Source organism: Phyllostomus hastatus, unplaced genomic scaffold (genome assembly GCF_019186645.2).
Source record: "Phyllostomus hastatus isolate PE091 unplaced genomic scaffold, TTU_PhHast_1.1 phas_scaffold_387, whole genome shotgun sequence".
In the NCBI taxonomy this organism is placed as follows: domain Eukaryota; kingdom Metazoa; phylum Chordata; class Mammalia; order Chiroptera; family Phyllostomidae; genus Phyllostomus; species Phyllostomus hastatus.
The window spans coordinates 238,463-259,468 of NW_025334027.1; the positions used below are offsets into that span (position 1 = coordinate 238,463).

The following is a 21,006-nucleotide window of genomic DNA, read 5'->3' on the forward strand; positions in this document are numbered from 1 at the left end:
GTTGTTACTTCTCTAAAAGGTCACGCTCCTCTCAGTAATAACCCCAGGAGTGTTCATCACAAATCCCGGCAGCACAAGTCTGGAAAGAACATCCTCTCCTTTCACAGGGAGGGATGCGCCCTGGCCAAGGTCACACAGGGGGCAGGCGGTGGAGCCCTGGCCCCAACTCCTAAGCCAGTGCCCTCGTTCCCTCCCACCTGGCCTGGGCACTCAAGTCCCCACTCCCAAGGCCCTGCCAGAGCCCAGACACTGAACCTCTCCCAGGAGAGGGGCTGAGACAGGAGCTGTACCCTCGCTCCCCACACACACAGGGTGCGTGCCCCCAGGAGGGAACAAAGCCCCTTGGGGGAGAGGAACTTCCAGACCAGAGAGTCCCTGAGACGGGGCTGCTCCATGCTGGATGGGAGGGTGTCAGCAGGGAAGGGTGCCGGGCTTTACGGAAACACAAAAATGTCCCAAACGTTGATATATAGAAGCAGAAGCAACAAATGCTGACCTGGGGTCAACTAGCTCAGGTGTTTTTGTGAAGGGAAGATAAGCAGCTAATCATGCTGGAGTGACTCCTTTTGCCCCCTGTCCCCACCCCGCATCCTCACCCCCAACCCCATCCCATGAGCTCCCTCCTTCCACAGAAAAAAAACAAGCACTTTCCATTCCACGTGTAGCTACTGTGCAGCTCCAAAGCCTGGTGCTGCTTTAGGTCCTGGGAAAACAGCAGTGGCCTCTAAGACCAAATCCTGGAGCAAAGTTCCAGTAGGTGACACAGGCCAGAACAAACAAGACATTACGCTGTAATAGGAGGAAGAGAGGGACACTGTTGGTTTAGATGGTGCTCAGGAGAGGCCGCCTCCGAATGACGCTAGGGGACTAGCCACGGCGGTGCCTGGGAGGGAGTGCTCCTGGCAGCAGGAGCAGCGTGTGCAAAGGCCCTGGGGTGGAATGTGCCTGACAAATGACAGGAGCAGCAAGGAGGTCAGTGTGGCCAGATCCAAGGAAGTGGGGGGAAGGCAGGAGAGGGAGCCAGCAGGCCCCTGGGGCCTTGGAGGTCACGCTGAGCACCTTGCATTTTGTCCCAAGTCTTCAAATGCACCTGGAGGACATTGTGCCGACAACCGTGCTCCTTCTGACTTCCTACGAATGTATCTCCAGGGCTAGGGTCCAACCACATCGAATACAGAGAGCTAGATGGCCATGTGAGAGTAGACAGCACAGCACTGGCCTGTCCCCAGTGGGTGGACGCTGGGGCAGTTCTGGTTCTTCTGTCACACACACGGCCCAGAGAACTGCTGTGCATCCTTCACACACACACCAGCAGTTCAGGAGCACACAAATAAACCAGACTGGGGGACACAAGGCATTTATGTTAGGGTCTCCTGTGAGCTGCAGCCCACTCTCTGGAGCAGCAGGATTAACGTGCAGCCCAGCGACAGGCCACCGCCCCATTCCCCACGTCAGCCCTTCCTTGGGTTCTTGATGCTGAGAATTTGTGATCCCCAGCAGTAGGCATCCATTTGTGGCATTAAATGAGAACTCAGGTAAAGCCCACAGGCGTCACTCGGCAGTCACTAAGTCCCGCGGTCCTGGTCCCCACGCTGTCCCTGTCTCATGTGACCCTGGACTCTGAGACTCAGTATCCTGTGGCGTCACTCCGAGGCCCCTGAGCTCCTCTTGTCTTCCTAGTCCCCACTTCTCTGATCTGCGCACCATGCAGCAGCTCCCTGCGCTTCTGGCGAGGGGACAGCGACCCCTGGCGGCCAACGTGAGTGAACCGGCCCCAGAGCGTGATTGCCCGGGATTAGAGGAGGACCAGGCCCAGCGGGGCGGATCCCCTGAGTCCCTCCCCAGGGCCCACACTCTGGGAAGAAGCTGGTCCAAGGGTGTGCCAATAGCAGGGACAACTCCAGGTCGCCTCTCAGTTGGGGACAGGGTGGTCCAGCTTCTTGGTCCTCAAGGATAGAGAGGGAGAATTCTGAGTGGTCATCGGAGGGAACCAAGACCTTCTAGCCATGACCTGGAAGCGGCCTGGATGGTCAAAAGGAGGAGGAAAGCACTCTTCTCAGTCGAGAGGACCCGAGCTTCTCTTGATTGGAATCAGCTCCTTGGCTTCTACCTCCCTGAAAAAAAGGTACAGGAATTTTGCACCTTTAACCAATTCCCAGGGGAATTTACCTTTCAATTTGGAGGAAATTGGCGTCTTCACCACATTGAATCTCTCCATCCATGGCTATCCTCTCTCCCACTAAGAGGTTTTCATAGTAGATTTTAATCTTCCCCATAAACAAATGGCTTGGACAGCTCTCTAGAGTAATTTCCAGTTAACTCACATTTTTGGTGTAACTGTAAATTGTACACTTCTTAGATGTTTTTATTCATTTGCTGATGTATGAAGATATAGTAAGTTTCTATACTGAAATTGGATCTGGTAAATTTGCTCTATTTTTAAAAGCTTCTATTAATTGATCTGTACATCCTGTAAGCTAGGTATCTGTACCTCCCTACATACCTAAGTGTGTCACCTGTGAATGATGACAGTTTCGTTGCCATCTTCTCAATTCTCACACATTTCATCTCTTTCCCTCGCCTTACTCTGGGTCTCTGGCATCAGGTGCAACAGCAGGGAGGGTAACAGGCATTCTCGTCTTCTCACGAAGGGATGTCTTCCAGCATTTCATTTTGAAACCTGATGCCTGCAATTTCCTTTAAAGATTCTCTTAGCAGATTAAGGAAGTTCCCATACATTCCTAATATGATAAGTGGGTTTGTAAAACATCATTTGTTGGGTTTTATTCACTGATTTTTCTGCGTCTTTTCATGTGATTTCTCTCTCTTCATGTTTCAAATTAATGTGTAGAGTTTCCTAATGTTGAGCCAATTTCCTGGAATGCAGCAACCAGGCTTGTCCATTGTGTGCTGTTCTGCAGTATTGCTGAATTCAGTGTGATATTTTGCTCAGAATGTTTGCATCTCTATTCCTGAGTGATATAGAGCTGTTTTCCTCTTTCCACTGCCCTTGTCAGATTTCGCTGTCGAAGTTGTGTTTGCTTTATAAAATGAGACATTGTTTGTTCTCTAAAAGAACTGTTTTAGTCTCTGCAGACATTTGTATAAGGTTGGAATTGCTTACCAGTGAAGCTCTCTGAGCTGGTTTTCTTTGTAGGAAGATTTTTGACTTCTGATTCAATGCCTTTAGGAGAATTGAGATTTTCAAGTTCTCCTTAAGTCAAATATATATGCTTGATAAAGTTTTTCTAGGAATGTCCTCTTTTCATCTCCAATTATTGGCATAACGCCATTATAATAGAATCTGATTATCCATTTTAGGTACTTCATGTCTGCAAAAATGTCCCCCCTTTCCTTCCTGACATGAGTAATTTTTGCCTTCTTTCTTTCGTTCGTGATAAATTCACCAAATCTTTCCATTGCAGTTGCATCATAAAGGAGCCAACTCTCTGCTTTCTCATTTTGTCATCTCTACTATTTGTTTTCTACTTTTTCTATTTAGTGTTTGTTCTTCCCTTTCTGGTTTCCTTTATTCTATTTTCTTTGAGATTACTTTGTTGTTTTCTAGCTCTCTGAGATATATACTTAGCTCATTAATTTCTGGCTCTTTGATTCTCTATAAAATTTCTAAATACTTTTTAAGGTTATCAATTTCCCTCTGTGTGCTGCATTAGCTGCATGCCACAAGGATTTTATGTAGTGATATCATCACTGTTCAGTTCAAAATATTATCTAATTTCCAAAATATTATTTACTTCCCTAAGCTGTTGGGAGCGTATTTCTTTATTCCCGAACATGTGAGGATGTCTAGTATCTCTGTTATTGATTTCCATTTTACCATTGATTTCTACTATTTTGCATATAGAATATAGGCTGAATGATTTCAGTCATTGTTTAGGCTTGCTTTATGACCCAGTATATGGTCAATTTTTGTCAATGTTCTTTTTCTACTTGGAGGGAATATACATACTGTAACTTTGTGTGTATGTTCTTGATATAAATCCATTGGGTCTAGTCATTTAAGTCTTCCAATCTGTTATTATGTTCTTCAAGTTATTTCAGGTCTTGCTTCTTGCCATAAAGCTTTTAAATCTGATCTCAGCATAACCACACCAGATTTCTTTGGGGTAGGAATTTTATGGTATCTTTGTCCATCCATTTACTTTTAACTCAACTGAATAACCTGACCCACCACCATTTCTAGAAAGAGTGCTCTTTTCCGAATGACTTTCTCCATGCATCATGCATTTGTGGTGTGTACCAAGCATCCCATTGTGCAAAGTTATGTCTGTGCCCCTTACATTTTCCATAGTTTGTTTGCTTTGGTGTGATGGAAACTCATAGTCTTTCCTCTAGTCTTCAAGGCTGGGGCAGAATTACCAGGCACCTTTTTGCGTGCAGACCTATGCTTAGTGTTTTCAGTGATCCTGTGGAGCACACCAAAAATCAAAATAGCCTCAAACAAGGGAGGAATTATGGGCTCACATAATTGGGCATCTAGACATGGGGCACTTGGGGCCACCTGAATGCCAGAGACCCTTGCCCTGCTTCTCCCTGCCATGCTCTGGTCCCCACATGGGCTGGCTTCCCTTGTGGAGGCCTCATCCTTGCACCTGACACCAGGTAGGAGGCCGTGAGCCTGGTTTCCCGAGGGGTCTGCACGATATGCTGGTACCACCTGAAAGTGGCCATCTGCAGCACTGCAGGCCACTCAGGCAGGACAACAATGAAGGAAGGACACCTCTTCCAGGGACAGAAGACTGGAGGGACCATTTCAGATCTGCTCTGTCTGCATTGAGCAATAGCAAGAAATATGTATCCATGGTGATTCATAGTAGTCACCAGTGATTTGGACAGATGGTCAGTGTTATGGGTTAAATGTTTGTGTCCCCTCCCCTCAAATCCATATGTTGAAGCCCTCACCACCAATGTGGTGGTGTTTGGAGATGGGGTCTTTGGAAGGCACCTAGGTTTAGATAAGATCATGAGGGGACCCTTGTGGTGGGATTAATGTCCATATAAGAAAAGGAAGAGAGGGAAATCAGTCGATATCTTTATCTCTATCTCAGGCTATCTCCATGCACAGAGAAAGGCCAGTCGGGCACACAGTGAGAAGGCAGCTGACTGCAAGCCAGGAAGCTCTCCTTGGGACCCAAATCTGCCAACACCCTGATCTAGGACACCTCAGGCTCCAGAACTGAGATAAATAAATGTCTGCAGTTTAATCCACCTAGCCTATTGCATTTTGCTATAGCAGCTTGAGGTCTCAGAAGGATCAGTAGTTGGTATCTGAGAATATATGACACAGAGAATCAAAGGAGGTACAGAATGGGTCTCTTGGAATGGACACTGTGTAAAGATATTCATATCCCATGTCACTGAACAGCATTTGAACACTCTCTGCAAAAGAGGCCTCAGTAATCAGGTGGACAAAATGACACACTGCACAATGTCAGTTGACCTCGTTCCCAGCCATGCCAGTGTTTGCCCAATGGACTCATAAACAAAGGGACTGTGGTTGCAGAGATGGGGACTGGACATGGTCTTCCCCTTACCAAGGCTGAGCTGGATGCTGCTGCCACCTAGTGGCTAAAATGCCAACAGCAGAGAACAACAGGGAGCCCCAGCACCATTCCTTGAGGGACCAGCTAGCCACCTAGTGGCAGGTTGATTCCATTGCACCACTGTCGTCATGGAAGGGGTACAAATTCTGGATACAAATTTGTTTTCACTGCTATAATGCTTCTTCCTGCACCAACATCCCTAGACTCTTGGGATGTCTTAGCCACCATCATGGTATTCCCCACAGCGCTGCATCTAACTGAGGAACTTATTCCACAGCCAAAGAAGTGCAACATGGATTAACTGGTCTTAGCATACATGCCATTGCCCAGAAGCAACTGACCTAGTTAAAAGCGGAGTGGCTTACTGAAGACTCGGTTATGGCGCAAGTTGAGAGATGACACCATGAAATAGAAATATCGTAGTTTTGTCTTGCAGGATACAATTTATGCTTTGAATCAAAGACTATGAACTGGTACTCCCAGAGACATGATACTTGCGTCTGGGAATCAGGAGATAGAAGTAGGAATGGTTCGTTTCATAATTAGTTTCCATAATTCACTCAAAGAATTTTGCTTTTGTCCTGGCTGCTTTGAGATCTTCTGCTTTGGAGATCTTCGTTCCAAAGAAGATAATACTTCCACCAGGGGGCGCTGCAGTGGTTCCACTGTGTTGAAACCAACAGAAAAAGAAGCTGCTCTTCTGGTGGGACTAATTGATCCTGATTACTAAGGAAAAATTGAGCACAGCCACACCAGGGGAGCAGGAAGACTATGTCCAGAACCCAGGACACTAAGTATCTTAGGACTTCTTTGCACTCAGAGCCTCAAAGAATGAAGGTTTACATCCGCCACCAGGTAAAGAGACCCATGACCAGCTGAGGTTCTAGCTGAGGACAAAAAAAAATATAGAATTGATAGAGGAAGAAAGATGTCATAGACATTAACTATGATCTCATGACTAGGTTACCACATTTAGCAAATAGAAATACAAATGGCCATTTAAACATGATTTGCAGATAAACAACAAGTATAAGTATGTCACGTAAAATATTTGGGTCATATTTATACTTTTAAAAAAACACTCATTGTTTGAGTGTCCTGCATTTTATCTCAACCCTATTCATGACCGATACACAAAGGAGAACTGCAGTAACTTTTCACCTTTCTTCTTTCCTTGTTATATGTATATATGTATTTGTATCTACTACCTGCGATCTCTTTTCTTCTCAGTATTACTTTATATATAAGTTGCTGGCAGTTAACAGAATATTCAGTAGAACTGTGACTGAATTTGAGGAGAACTTAATAGGGTTAGCTGTGTTTACAATGACTCATGAGAACATGTCTCCTCATTTGAGGGAGAGGATGAGATTTTTGTAGAAAGGATTGCTGTTTCTTAGATGAAGTTTTGCCAGCGGGTGCACTGCTAGGCTTTGCCAATAGAGGGTGCTAGAGGGACACTGCAAGGTGACAGCAGCAAGAAGGCACCGCACTCATTTTCCAGCTTTCCGACACAATACACAGTAGGGTTCTTTTCCGGTTTTGCCACAAGTTCAATACACTCTCCGAGCTCTAGTGTCCCAGCCAGTGTCACTGAATGGTCACTATGCCCAATGGTGTGCTGGTAAATGTTGAACAACCAGCCTGGAAGCTGATGGGGGGAGCATTCATTTGTAGCATTTGCCATTTTCACGCCCGTGATTTCAGTCTCCCATCGAGGCCAATTTAAAGCTACGAAGGTGCATGAGTGAACACAGAGTCAGGAAGGTACAAGTCCAAGATCAGCTCTTGTGTGAGCTGGTGCAGCCGGCTCCACACACCGCTCACTGCTTGCGGCTGCCCAGTTCCTCACCTCTCTGTGCTTCTGTATGGGTAGACAGCGCCACCCAGTGGCAAAGCCAAGAAAATCTCAGTCCACCTGGAGAAGCACCTAGAATGTGGGGAAAGAAGTAACAAAACCCCCACCCTTCCACCCCCATGTCCCCAGGGTTTCTCTCCTCTCTCTTGTTCAGCCCCAGGGTCCATCATCTCCAGGAAAGCCTGAGGAGACTCCCACGAAGGAGCCCCTGCTGGTCGCCCCCATGGGGACGGGGTGGGGCTGCTCCTGGGATGGAGGGGGAAGTGACCTTGTAAGGCAGTAAATCACCACGTGCAGAACAGGTCACCCCTGCAGACCTCCAGCCTACCCCCGACTGAGAATTACCAGAGCAGCGCCTCAGACTGACGCAGTGACACAGCACCCCTACTCGGGGGTCAGCCAGCCAGCACACCCGAAGCACCTGTTCCTGACGAGTGTTTCTCCCGGGACCCGGAGTCTGGCCTGAGCCCCTGGGCTTCTCTCTGGTCCAAGACTCCCCTCTGATTTTACGTGCAACCCTGGCCCCCGGATCTCAGAGCCCTGTATCCCCACCAACGGTAGGGAGGGTGGGGAGGTGAGGGCAGCCTCTGCAACAGTAAAATCATGACACTAAGGCCCCTGGCTTCCCCAGTCCCCCACAGATTGCCGACCACCGTGGTTTTAGACTTGCATCTCTTCCATTGTGTATTCCTCCAGAAAGCATCTGCTTAGTCCAGAAGTCCGTTTTCTAGATCCTTGTAAGGGCAACGGGGGGGGCATCATTAATCAGACATAAATCCCGCCTGCCACGTGCACAGACCAGCTCCTGATGTATGCTCAGGCAGCCGTCTCCCCGCCCTGGGAGCTGCTCCCGCGGACCTTACCAGCCCCCCACCCCCTGCACTGCCGGCCACTGCGAGGACCAGCCCTGGCCCGTGCCCCATGGACGCATTTCTTTGCTCCTGACAGGCTGTCTAAAGAGCTCTGGGGCGGGGTGAGTGATAAAGATCATTCATTCAAACGTCGATCTCCTGGTATAGGTAGAAACCAATTTCCATTCGCTGAAAGGAGAAATCTACAGAGTAGACAAGGCTGGTTGTTTGGGGGTGGTCTTAAATGAAGACTGGTCTGATATTTTGCATCTGCTGCTCTCAAAATTTCCAGGCTCACCCCTCCGCTTCATTCCATGGCCTCTGGGCTCTAATAGATGAGGCCCCCAGCACTGATCCTGCAGAGGGCAGCCAGCTGCCACAGGGAGGAACAGAACACCAGTGTGCGGCCGCACAACCCAGCTGCTGGCCCGCCTGATCCAAACTGGGGTTGACCCAGGGGGACTGGATCAGCCATGAGGACACAGGCAGCTTTCTTTGGGGCGGCCATTGTGGGGACGGGCAAGAACTGGACGGAGATGCTCTGCCGCTCTCCAAGGGGTCGCGTGGCAGGCGAGGTCCTCGAAGACGAGTGAGGTCTAATCCAGGACAGCGATGTCAGAGAAGCCTGTGCAGCAGGGTAAAGAAGAACCAAGAACATCTGAGGGACCGAGAAGCTACAAAAGCTCGGGACCGCATGCGGACGGACACTCTTTCAGGTGCCTCGGGCCCAGCTCTAGTTACAAGGGTGAGCCACCCACGTAGCCCAGAACAGGCACCGGCCGGGCTGCCTGGGAGCCAATTTCCCTTTGCCTTTGCTTCTCCCTGAGAATTCACGTGGAAAGAGTGGGGTTGTACACGCAGCTCTCCCTCTTCAAAAAACTGTTCTGTCCTCCCGGGTTCCTGAATGGAGGAAGTCAGCCTGTCACTTTCCGCATTCTTAACGAAGTCCTAGGGTGCAAACAAAACATCTGGCCCCAGGGACAGCCTCACACAGGATGGCCCCCCATTGTCGTGTTTTTTTAAAACAGGTCATCCTGTCTGTTTTAGGGCTTTTCATATGGGCATCTCATGGGAGGTGGGACCGGTGGCAGTGGCGGCCTGCAAGAATTAAATCCAACATTCCAAGACAAGCCACTGCCAAGGAGGATGGGTTTTGTTTTTTTCTGAATGATCCTTCCCAGGAAAGGTAAGGAGCTGGAGTCTCTGGGCAGCAGCCAATCAAGCTAAATGACGCACAGGACGCAGCTCGGAAGCACAAGGTCACAGCTCCTGACTGGTCACAAGGACAATAGGCCTCTCAACCTTGGGCCACAAATTTGGGCAGCTTTCCCTGAAAACCAAGGGAAGGCTGGGCGGTGGTGTAACGGGGCGCAGCCAAGAGGGGGGCCCCAAATAGGGATTTGGAATGGGGTCCAGAACTCAGGGTGTCCAGGAAATATTAGAAAACAATACATATAGGATGTCCTCACCCCGACAAGTCTGAGCTGGGGATGGGACACTTGGAGCAGGGCCACTGAGAGCTGTTTTTTACAGCAACAGCTTGGCAGCTAACCTCAGGCACGGTCATTTAACATACCTATAACCTTTAACTGGTTTCATGGATATGTTAAATAGCTGTGGCCATGCTTTAAGCCAGGGGAATGGAAGTGACTTACACCCAAGATGAAACTGGGGGGCAGCTCCCCCGGTTACAGAGCCTGCATGAGAGCTTGGAGATGATTGGCTCCAGGACATGGGGCCACACCTGCCCAGACTCACTATGGCAGCCCAGTAAAGCTGGAAGGATACAGGAATGCTGGCAGGTGTAACCAATTATAGGAGGAGTTGGAAATGGGGCTGCAAAGGAAGATTGGCTTGGGGATTTAAACCCAGACTCGGCAGCCATTGGAGAGAGAACCACACAGCTTTGGCAGAGTGGGGACCCCACAGCTTTGGTGAGAGTAAGGACCATGTGGCTTTGGGGTGCTCTCTTTTGCCACATGGCTTAGGAAACAGAAGAGACTTTGCCTGGAAGGAAAGGGGTGAAAAGACTTTTGCTGGTGGGCCATGAGAAGGCGCCACATGGCTTTGGGTTAGCTGGAGATCGTGGCAGCGACACAGCTGATGGTGCCAGGAGCCTGAATCACGGACTTCTGCTTATTTTCCTGAGATAAGGTACCCCAGATTAGGGTAGAGGGAGAAGGAAGGACTGTGTGTGCATCTGTGAGTATCCTAAAAGACTTTAACATTTTAATGAAAACATTGGGTCACTACTTTAAATCTGTATAGTTTTAAATAAACATTTCCTTTCCTTTTCACAAATCTCTGGCATTGAGAGACATCTTTCCTCTGGCAGCAGGCATAGCAAACCTAGTGGGGGGTCCTTTCAGTAACAGTATGGCGTACCCCCACCCCCGGCTCTGTTCTGTAACAGAGGGATGTCTGCAATTGGATCAGCCTCAGTGGACATCCTCTCCGCTGGGAGGAAATCATTAAATACTGTGAGATGGAGTGAAAGGATCTGAGATGGGGAGGACCCAACAAAGAAGGGAGAAGGGTGCCCTATGTCTTTGGAGGTGTAGGTATTTTTAAAAATTCCAAACCAGCCTTTCTTCTCAATCCTTTCACAGCTGGCCAGCAAATCAGGAGGAACACTATACTGTGATGCCTCCCTTATAGTCTTCACAATCACCAGGAAAATCTTCTGAGATAGATGCATGAGTCCCAAACCCTGAAAGTAACTCAGGGCGCTGACCTGGGAGGAATACTGAATGGAGACATGGGGGACACTTGCCTTCAATGTCCTCCCGGGGACCCCAAACCTGGCCCGTGCCAGGTGAGATGCCAGCCGACAGCCTGTGGACATGGATACGGGTTGATTATTCCGGCCCCTCAGCTAATAAGCCCCCAAATCTGCTCCCTTGTAAAAGGCAAACACGGTGTCAAACATCACTTCAACACAAATAAAATATGGTCCATCACAAAACACCAGGCTGCGATGTTTCACCGCTGGGAGGAGCCAGAGACCACTAAATCTAATCCAGGCTCTAGGTGATGTACATAAAAGTTGCCACCAGGCGGCGTGATTGCCAGGAGCGGGCTAACCTGCAAACAGCTGGTTTCCTTATCCCCGGGGCCCTGTGATGGGGTGCAGAGTATGAATCCAGTCTTTCTGGGCTAGCTAGGTTATGAGTGCTCTGTATCCCCAAAGGGCTCAGAAAATTAAAATTCAAAGTAACAAGAGCTTTATTTAACAAGTTACTCTGTGGCCAGCCAAAAAATTTGTTTTAATTAAAAAAGAAAGTAGGAATCACTGGGACGTCTATTCTCGAGTCTGCCTGCAGTGGGAGTTAATGTAAGCATCCAGCTGGGCATCCACACTCTCCAGCTGGCGGGAGAGAGTGTTCCACATCCGGGGAGGCGGTGTGAAGGGCTCCACCCACTCCTCGGCAAAACTGGAGAAAATGATGTCTTAGTGTATGTGTTTCTATATTCATAATTATACATGTTTCTAATAATACAGAAATATGTCTATCATATACAAAGACGTTATTAGAATTTTATATATTATTTTTAAACTGTATAGAGTACATAAATTTTAAGAACTACATAGGCTTTATCTATAAACATTTAAAGCCCTGTATGTCTAGTAACTATATGAGTAAATATAAAAACTTTTTAAAATTATTTAACTCTCTTTAAAGGGTAATGTAACAATGTATGACAATACCACAGAGGCGGAGAGGGGGGAAATGAAAGCGCCCTATTGTGAAGTTCTTTACGTCAAGTGAAATGGTACCTCGAAGGTGGATACTATGAGCCCTGAAGCCACCACTGAAATAACACAACAGCATTACAGCTAATAAGCCAGCAAAGGAAATAAAATGAAGGTGGGAAGGTTCACATAGACACCACCAATTAACACAAAAGAACGACAAAAAAAAAAGAACATATGGCTGATGTAAAAATTAAATAGCGTGGTGGCATATTTAGACACTACCACATCAATGCTTCAAATAGTAATTATCTGATTAAATAAACACCCAAGACCCAACTATATGCTGGCAATCATAAAGGTACTTTAAATATAAAAATATAAATATAGATATAAACATATGGAAAACAATATGGTGATTCCTCAAAAAAACAAAAACAAAATTGCCATACAACCCAGAAATTCCACTTCTGGGTGTTTATCCAAAGAAAACGAAACACTAATTCAAAAAAATATATGCACCTCTACATTCATTGCAACATTACAATAGCCAAGATATGGAAGCAACCTAGTCCATTGATAGACCATTAAAGATGCAGTGCATGTGTGTATATATATGTATATATAATATATATATTTTATATATAGTGGTATATTACTCAGCCATGAAAAAGACTGAAATCTTGCCATTTGTGACAACATGGATGGACCTAGAGGCTATTATGCTAAGTGAAGTCAGTCAGACAGAGAAAGACCAATGCCATATGATTTCACTTATGTGTGGAATCTTTAAAAATAAAAAATAAAAACAGAAACAGATCCATAGATACAGAGAACAAGCTGATGGTGGCCACAGGGAAGGGGTGTGGGGAGATGGGTGAAATTAAAGAAAGTGGGAGAGAAGGAAGGGAGGTAGGAAGGAAGAAAAATAGATTTCAGAGCAAAAGGCATTGCTAGGTAAAAAGGGGTCACTTTGTCTAAAGGACACAGTGTCTACGCATCATGCTATCTGTGGCAGAGCCACTTGTTGGGCGTGTAAAGCTGTAAGACTAATTAAAGATAACTAAGTGAACAATATTAAGAGAAATTTTCAACTACAGAGTGAATTTGATTTTTACAGAGTTGCTCTCAGTGATAAATATAATACAAATTTAGTTGCCTGAAATCAGAAATAAATGTCAAAAAATTGTAATTATTTTTAACAGAATTTGAGTTTGTACTTCAGCCAGCTCTAAAACAGCTTGGATTCTTGTACCAAAAAGAAAAACAATTTAGATGGAAAGATGACAAAAAGAAGTATTCCCGTTATAGAAATTTGTTAGAAAATTATGCTAAAATGCTGCAAAAAAGAAATTTTATAAAAAGCCGAAAATTTTTCAGTTGTCTCAAAACAATTGCCCACAGAATGCAAGCCCTTCCTAATAGTATCAGAAATGGGTGGACTCAACATCTGAAGGTTTTCAGGCACCTTTCGTTAGCTTCAGCTGAGCCACTGATACGAAACACTGCCCGCTTAATACTTTGAAACATTTTGTCTCAAAGAACACCCAAACTATGAACAAATGGTGCCAATTCATGGCCTAAAAGATCAAACTTGTGGCATACATATTTTTAGCCTTCTTTACATTGATCAAAGATTTTCAGGTGAATATGGAGAAATAGCAATAGTTTTATCATGACAAATAGTGCTCTGACTACGTTAGGTCAGAATGCCAGACTGAATGGAATTTTAAAACAGGAGACTGATGTTTCCCTGTTGCTTTGTCCCAGCCTGTGATACATATTTAAAGATATCTGTGCTTAGTTTTTTTTTTAAGATTTTATTTATTTATTTTTTAGAGAGGGAAGGGAGAGAGAAAGAGAGAGAGAAACATCAATGTGTGGTTGCTGGGGGCCATGGCCTGCAACCCAGGCATGTGCCCTGAATGGGAATTGAACCTGCGATACCTGGTTCGCACCCTGCGCTCAATCCACTGAGTTATGCCAGCCAGGGAGATATCTGTGCTTAGTTTTTATGGCAGACTTTACGAAAAGCGTCATGGATGGACACAGTTGTTAAAATCGGTCAGTGCATACGTACAGAGGTGAACCACCCTTCTATGAAACTTGAAGACATAGAAGGCGATGAATTCGATGATGTGCATTTCCCAATGCTTGCTGATTGAATATTGGAAATTTTATCAAAAAATTACAATGTCAGTTACAATTTACATATTTTACGGTTTTCTTGAAGCAAAAGGAATGCTTGTCGAATATTCACTAATCAAAGGCAATAGATGGCATTCAGCCTTACTTATATTTCTCATGAATATGTACTGTATACAAATGAGCTAAATTTAAAGTTAAAGAAAGGAAAGGCTTATTTGTAACCTAGCTAGCCAAGTACAGGAATTTATGTTCAAATGGAAACTTCATAATACAAATCAATAATAATGATTTTGCATGTTCTCCAAACACGAGTCAATATGTCAAAGATTTTCATTGTTACTGGCTGTGTTATGTAATTGGAAGCAAAAACTACCAGAAAAGTCTAAAGAACTCTTTGTGAGATTGATCAGTTAGAAATGCTCTTTAAATATGTAATGCCTCTTTGAAGTCAATGTTAATAACGCTGAGTGGACCACAAGGGCTAGTGGACGACAAAACTGGGACAGACAGAATTTTGAAACTAATATGCTTTTGCTTCAAAGTCAAATCAATTCTTCTGAAAAGATGAACCAGTTTTGTTATTGACTTAAAGGAGAATAAAATGTTGATAACATAGTTAGCTACTGGAAAATTTTTAAGTATGTTTAGGACAACTTGGTTTGTGAATCTATATTTTGAACTGTACCTTTTATTAAGTTTAAGGACACATCAAATATTTCTGGTGAGAAGTCAGCGTGAGAACTGAGATGTGTAAAATACACACCAGGTTTCAAAGACTTACTGTGGAAAAAAAGAATATGAAATATCTCAACAGTTTTTACACTGATTACATACTGAAATAATAATGTTTTGGAGATATTAGTTAAATAAAATATATTACTCAAGTAATTTTAATTTTACCAATTTCCTTTACTTCCTCAACATGGTTACGGAAAATGTTCAATAGTATCTGTGCTGCACATCACAGGAAACCAGCCAAACGTGTGCAAACGACGCACCTGATAAGAGGTTACTGTCTAAAATGTATAAAGAACTCATGTGACTCAATAGCAACAAAGTCCACAAATAACCCAATTTTTAAAATGGGCAAAGACCCTGAATAGAAATTTTTCCAAAGAAAACATACGAACAGCCAACAGGTGTATGAAAAGCTGCTCAACGTCACTAATCATCAAGGAAATGCACATCGAGGCCACGGGTTAGGATGGCCGCCCCCAGTGAGTCAAGAGACAATTGTTGGTGAGGATGTTGACACCCTGCTGGTTGGGATGTAAATCGGTGCAGCCTCTGTGAACAATAGCACGGAGGGTCCCAGAACACTGAAAATAGAACTACCATATGCCCCAGCGATCCCACTTCTGAGCGTACACTCAAAGGAAATGAAATCTCCACTGCGAAGTGACATCTACATTCCTACATTCATCGCAGCATTATTTACAGTAGCCAAGATATGAAAATAACTTAGGTGCTTAGGGACAGGTGAATGGATGAAGAAATGTGAGGTATATACATACCAGCACACATAACTTTGCAAAGACATGGGTGAACGTGGAGGACATTATGCTAAGTGAAATCAACCAGACACAGAAAGGCAAATACTGCGTGATCTCACCATGCAATATTTTTAAAATAGCGTACTGAATATTAAAATATTTTTTAAAAAGCTGAACTCACAATAATAGGCTGTAGAATGGGGGTTACCAGAAGCTAGGGGTCAGATGGAGACAGGAGATACTGATCAAAGATACAACCTTTCAGTAACAAGATGAGTAAGCCCTAGAGACCTGATGTACAGCCTGGTGACCAGAGTTAATAATAATGTATCATACACTTAACATTTGCCAAGAGGGTGGATCTCAAGTGTTCTCACCAAACACGCGCACGCGCGCGCACACACACACAGTGGTAACTGAAGTAATAGATATGTTCATTAGCTTGATATGGTGATTATTTCACAATATATGCATACACCAAAACACCAGGTTGTGCACCTTAAATATGTACAATTTTTATTGGTCAGTGATGTCTCAATAAAGCTGGAAAGATAAAATAATCCATGGTTCACATTGTATGTCTTCTGGACAGCACTGAACTAAACCAGGGCTGTAGAACTCCGCTCAGGAGACCATAGACCTCCGACTGGCTCCAGGGAGCAGCCTCCCTGCCTCGCGGTCTTGGACGCAGACTCACAGTCTTGGACGCAGACTAATCGGTCGTTGTGGAATCAAAGGCGTTCGTATATGCAAAGTGCACAGAAGGGGGCCTGGCACCTAGCAAGAGCTCTATAACTATTAGCTATTATTTTAAGTACCAGCATTATTGACCAAAATTTCTAAAACTACTATTTAGCAGAGAAACACACCAAGCAATTACAAGGAGAGTAACTGCTTGGCTTAGATTAAAAATTCACCAGTAAGAGTGAAACTGCAAAAAGCTGAGGACCCTGTGTGATCAGTTGGTCCAAAGGGTCCATGACCAGGGTGAGGTGAACGGGGCGTTTTCCTTGGGGCAAAACTTAGGGAGGCGCCCAAAAAACTCACGACTCATGATAGATAATATTCTAATGTAACACTTTAATAAATCTTAAGTAGTGCCAAAATTCCACAATGAACAAAACATCAAAATTATAAATAAAGACCGGCACAGTGTTACTGGTCTCTCCTTTTTGCCCCAGGATCCCATAATGGTTCGGAAAGACCGTTACTGATCCCGCCTGGGCAGCCTCATGCTGGCCCCAGCCTGGACCTGCTCTTAGTCTGGGATGAAGCGACCGTGGCCAGCAGAGCGAGGGTGCTGTGCCTGGACCAGCAGCGAAGACGTGCGGCAAACTGCACAAGCCCTAAACAGCGAGGCATTTGCCAATTGGTGAGAACTGGGCTACGCAGCACCCCGGGCCGTCCAGGAACTCCCAGGATGCCCCGCGCGGCCGTTCCCAGGATGCCCTGCGGCCGCCAGAACCAAAGCCGGAAGTCAAAATCAAAGCCGTTGCCGCTTCCTAGGAGCCAGCCCTTCTCCGCTAGCCCGGACGCCCAGCCATGTACTTTCCCTGGTCTGGCATAGCCTCTAACTGGAGTACCGTGGACTCCGGTGTCAACAACGCAGTAGACATACTGGTGATGGTGTTGTACCTCTTGTTGGTCTTGGGCATCGGAATATGGGTACGACGGGCTCCGCAGGGGAGGGCAGGGCCCTGGGCACCGCCGGCTTCGACCCTCCCTGCCAGTCGCCTGGTCCCCGCCTCCACCTGCACACCCTCTCATCCCCGCCCCTGCTCGTGCACAGCCCTCAGCCCAGCCTCTCTGCCCTCCCTTTGCCTCGTTACTTTCCTCCCTTCCAGGCAAGGGTAAGTTCACGTTCTCAGCAGCCGAGCTGTAGTTGGCCAAACCCACCTTCCCTCCCGGCCCCAAATAAACACCTGGGTCAAATTCCTCTGTGCCCGCTGCCTGGAACCTAGGCAGCAGTTAATGCAAAATCTTTACGGTCATCATGATGATGGTGGTGACAATGACAGGTGCCAATGGTGAGGTCTTCAGTGTCACAGCCTCACAAGTGCAGTGTGAATGACCCGTTAGCTCCTCCAGTTTCACAAGTGGGGAAACTGAGGTTCAAAGAAGTTAAGTAACAACCAGGAAACGGTGGAGTTCAGACTCGAACCTAGAGCTGCCTGATCTGACTTAGGAGCTCAGCCATGTTTGCCTCGCTAGCAAGACCTCAAAGGCCACACACAAATAACTTAGGGATCTTACGAGTTCTCTTTAAACTTGAATAAAGAGCTTATAGTTTTTCTTCTGTTACAAGGTTCTCTGAATAAGGTAGAGACTGTGTCTCTTTTAACACCATTCATTCACTAAAGCTCAGCATGTTAGCATTCAAAAAGCTGTCCATAGTCACCAGGACCAGACCCTGCCCAGGAGGGAACGGCCCTTGTGCCAGGGAAAGGTCAGATTGGTGTGAAAGCATCAGCTGATGTCAGGGTGCCACTGTCCCTCAGCTAAGCTGTCAGCCCTCAGGCCTCTGCCTGGCCTGCTTCGCTGAGCAGAAGTAGCTGGTGACAGTGCCACCATTCCCTAACTAGTGGCAGACCTGTCACTACCCATGGTCCCCACCCAGCTAAGCTTTCATGCACGTGTGACCTTTAACTGGGGGCACGTCAGCAAGTCACAAGCAGGACCTTGCTGTGCACAATCAGGCCCTTCACAGTAAGACCACTGGACGCTCTTCAGGGCTTGCAGTGAGTCCTCACCCTGCTGGTGGGCGCAGAGAGCAGTGGAGACACGGTCTCCATCCTCTGAAGGGAATTTTGTACCAGAAGAGAGAATATAGGCCCTTTCCGAATGTAAAAAAGAGACCTGACGTGTTTCTACAGACCATTTAAACAAAAGGAACCGGCCTCAGTTATGAGAAACATCCTTGTAGGTAGCCCAGGCAGGGGCTCTGATTAGTACTTGTTTGGGGATCTTTTCCCCAGTTTCTGTTACTGAATTAAGAAGCCCCCACCCAGCTTTCTTCCTAGCCCAGACTGGGCCTAGGTCTGGCCAAGGTCAGAGTACTGGTAAGCCATCTGGTCACTTCCAAAGGAAACCTGCTGTTCCTTCTGTTCACGTTGGAGCCATGAAATATGCACCATTCTCCAGGAGGCTTTGATCTTTTTTCTTCCTTATATTACTATCTTTCCTTTGGTTCTTTTTATAAACCATATATTGTTTTTAACTAGAAAAGTATAACATGCTCATTGTAAGAAGTGAAAAGATGTATAAATAAGACAAATAAGTTACTAGTCTTCCCCGTCCATTCCCAGCCCTCTGAGGTAGCTGGGGACTGTGTAGCCTTCCTCCCCCTCCTCAGTGCTCCTGCAGACCTGTGGACACATACGTGGAGTTTTTGTGTTTTTGTCTCTACAAAAACTGTGATCACATTCATGCATTATTCTGCAACTTGCCTCTTTTCGCTTGCTAAATGGTGGAGAGAGTCCTCCAAGTCCACAGCAGAGCTCTAGCTCCTGTTTTCATTAGCTGCGTGACCGTCGTACCGTTGCATGCGCTGCTCTGCTTGTCTCTAGTAATTGACACTTAGGTAACTGCCAGGTAGGTTTTTCAGTTTTTAATGTGTTGGTGCTTTTAATCTGTGTGGCATGGATTCCAAAATTGGAATGCTGGGTCAGAAGGTTATGTTTACTTCGAATTGTAGTAGGTATTATTAAGTGGCAGTCGACAAAGCGTGTCAAAATGTACATCTCACAAGCAGCATATAGGCATGCCCTTTTCCCCAAGCCCTCCTCACCAGCCTTGCTCATTGCTTCCTGTGTAATTGGCCGGTCTGATGGGTGAATCGTGGCATCTTGGCGTGGCTCTCATTTGCGCTTGCCAGGCTCCTAGCGAGGCTGAGCATCATTTCCATTGATTTTCCTCTTCGGTGAGTATTCAGTTTATTTGCACGCTTTTGACTGTTGTTATGAACTTGTCTGTCATTTGAATTGCTAATATGTTTTTTCCAAGCTATGATTTGTGTGGGCCAGTTTCTCAACCTCAGCACAAGTGACATCTGGGACCACTTAATTTCTTATTGTGTGGTCTGACCTGTATGCTATACAGTTCCTGCAAGTACCCCCGACGTACCCATTCACAACCAAAATGCTCTCTAGACATTGCCACATGCCCCCTGGAGGGATGGGACAAAGCCACCCTGGCTGCGAACCGCTGGGCCAGACTCTGTTAATGGTGCCTTGTTGTCATTTGGATTTTTCTTCACTTAGAAGGAGTCAGCTACCTCCCTTTTCCTTTACACCTTCTAGATTTCCTGGTTGGCTTTTCCCCACTCCAAGTTTGTACAAATATTACTCTAAATTTTCTTCTAATATTTTATAGTTTTTGACGTTTAAATCTCTAACACATCTGGGATTTACTTTTATATGTGAAGTAATGGAGGAGCTTAGCTTTCTGTACTTCCAGTTATTAAACCACCCGCCCCTTTCTCGGCGAGCAGAATCGCCCGCGTGGGCACTCGGGACTCTTTCTGTGCGTTCAGCAGCTCCTGCCGGCTGAGCATCCGCAGGGAGCTGGGAAGTCGGTCTTTCTGCTGATGCCTTGGCTGCTGGTGCCTTGGCTCTGGCACAGTGTTAAATGGGAAAGACTTTCCTTTGTTATTTTTCAATTACAGTTGAAATTCAATATTGTTTTATATTAGTTCCTCGTGTACACCACAGTGGTTAGAATGTTATATAATTTAGGAAGTGATCCCTTCTATAAGCCTAGTGCCCAGCTGGCACCGTACATAGTTATTACGATCGTACTACCAACTTGTACTTTTTAATCCCTTTGCCCTGTTCACACAGCCCTCCAGCCCCCTCCCACCTGCAAATCATCAGGTTCTTTCCCTGGATCTATGAGTCTGTTTCTGTTTTGTTTGTTTGTTTTGTTCTTTAGATTCTACATGTAAATGAAATCACACAGTATTTGTCTTTCTCTGTCTTGCATTTCACATCACTTAGCATAATACCTTCTAGGTCCATCTTTGTTGTCACAAATGGTAAGATTTCATTGTTTTATGGCTGAGTAATAGTCCATTGCATGTATACGCCACATCGTCTTTACATAGTGGGGTATTGGTGGACACTTAGGTTGCTTCCACATCTTGGCTATTGTAACGAATGTTCCAGTGAACATAAGGATGTGTTTTTTTCTTGAATTAGTGTTTTGAATTTTTTCAAATAAATACCAAGAGGTAGAATTGCTGGGTCATAAGGTCATCCTATTTGCAATTGCTTTAGGAACCTCTACTGCCTTTCGTGGTGGCTACACCAATTTGCAGGCCCACCGGAAAGGAGGCCCCTGCCCTCCACATCCTCGCCAGCACCGGTGACAGCCATTCTAGCGGATGTGAGGCGGTTTCTCG

General features: G+C 45.8%; 1 protein-coding gene across 1 annotated transcript in view; it reads left to right on the top strand.

The window, feature by feature from the left end:
* The first annotated feature begins 1,747 nt into the window (after positions 1–1,747).
* Positions 1,748–21,006, top strand: part of LOC123806588 (sodium/glucose cotransporter 1-like) — a 63,093-nt gene continuing 43,834 nt past the window's right edge. Inside the window, exon 1 of the mRNA XM_045819801.1 lies at positions 1,748–2,125. Within this exon, the coding sequence (XP_045675757.1) occupies positions 2,027–2,125 (99 nt within the window). The 5' untranslated portion in view covers positions 1,748–2,026. The remainder of the gene's footprint in view (positions 2,126–21,006) is intronic.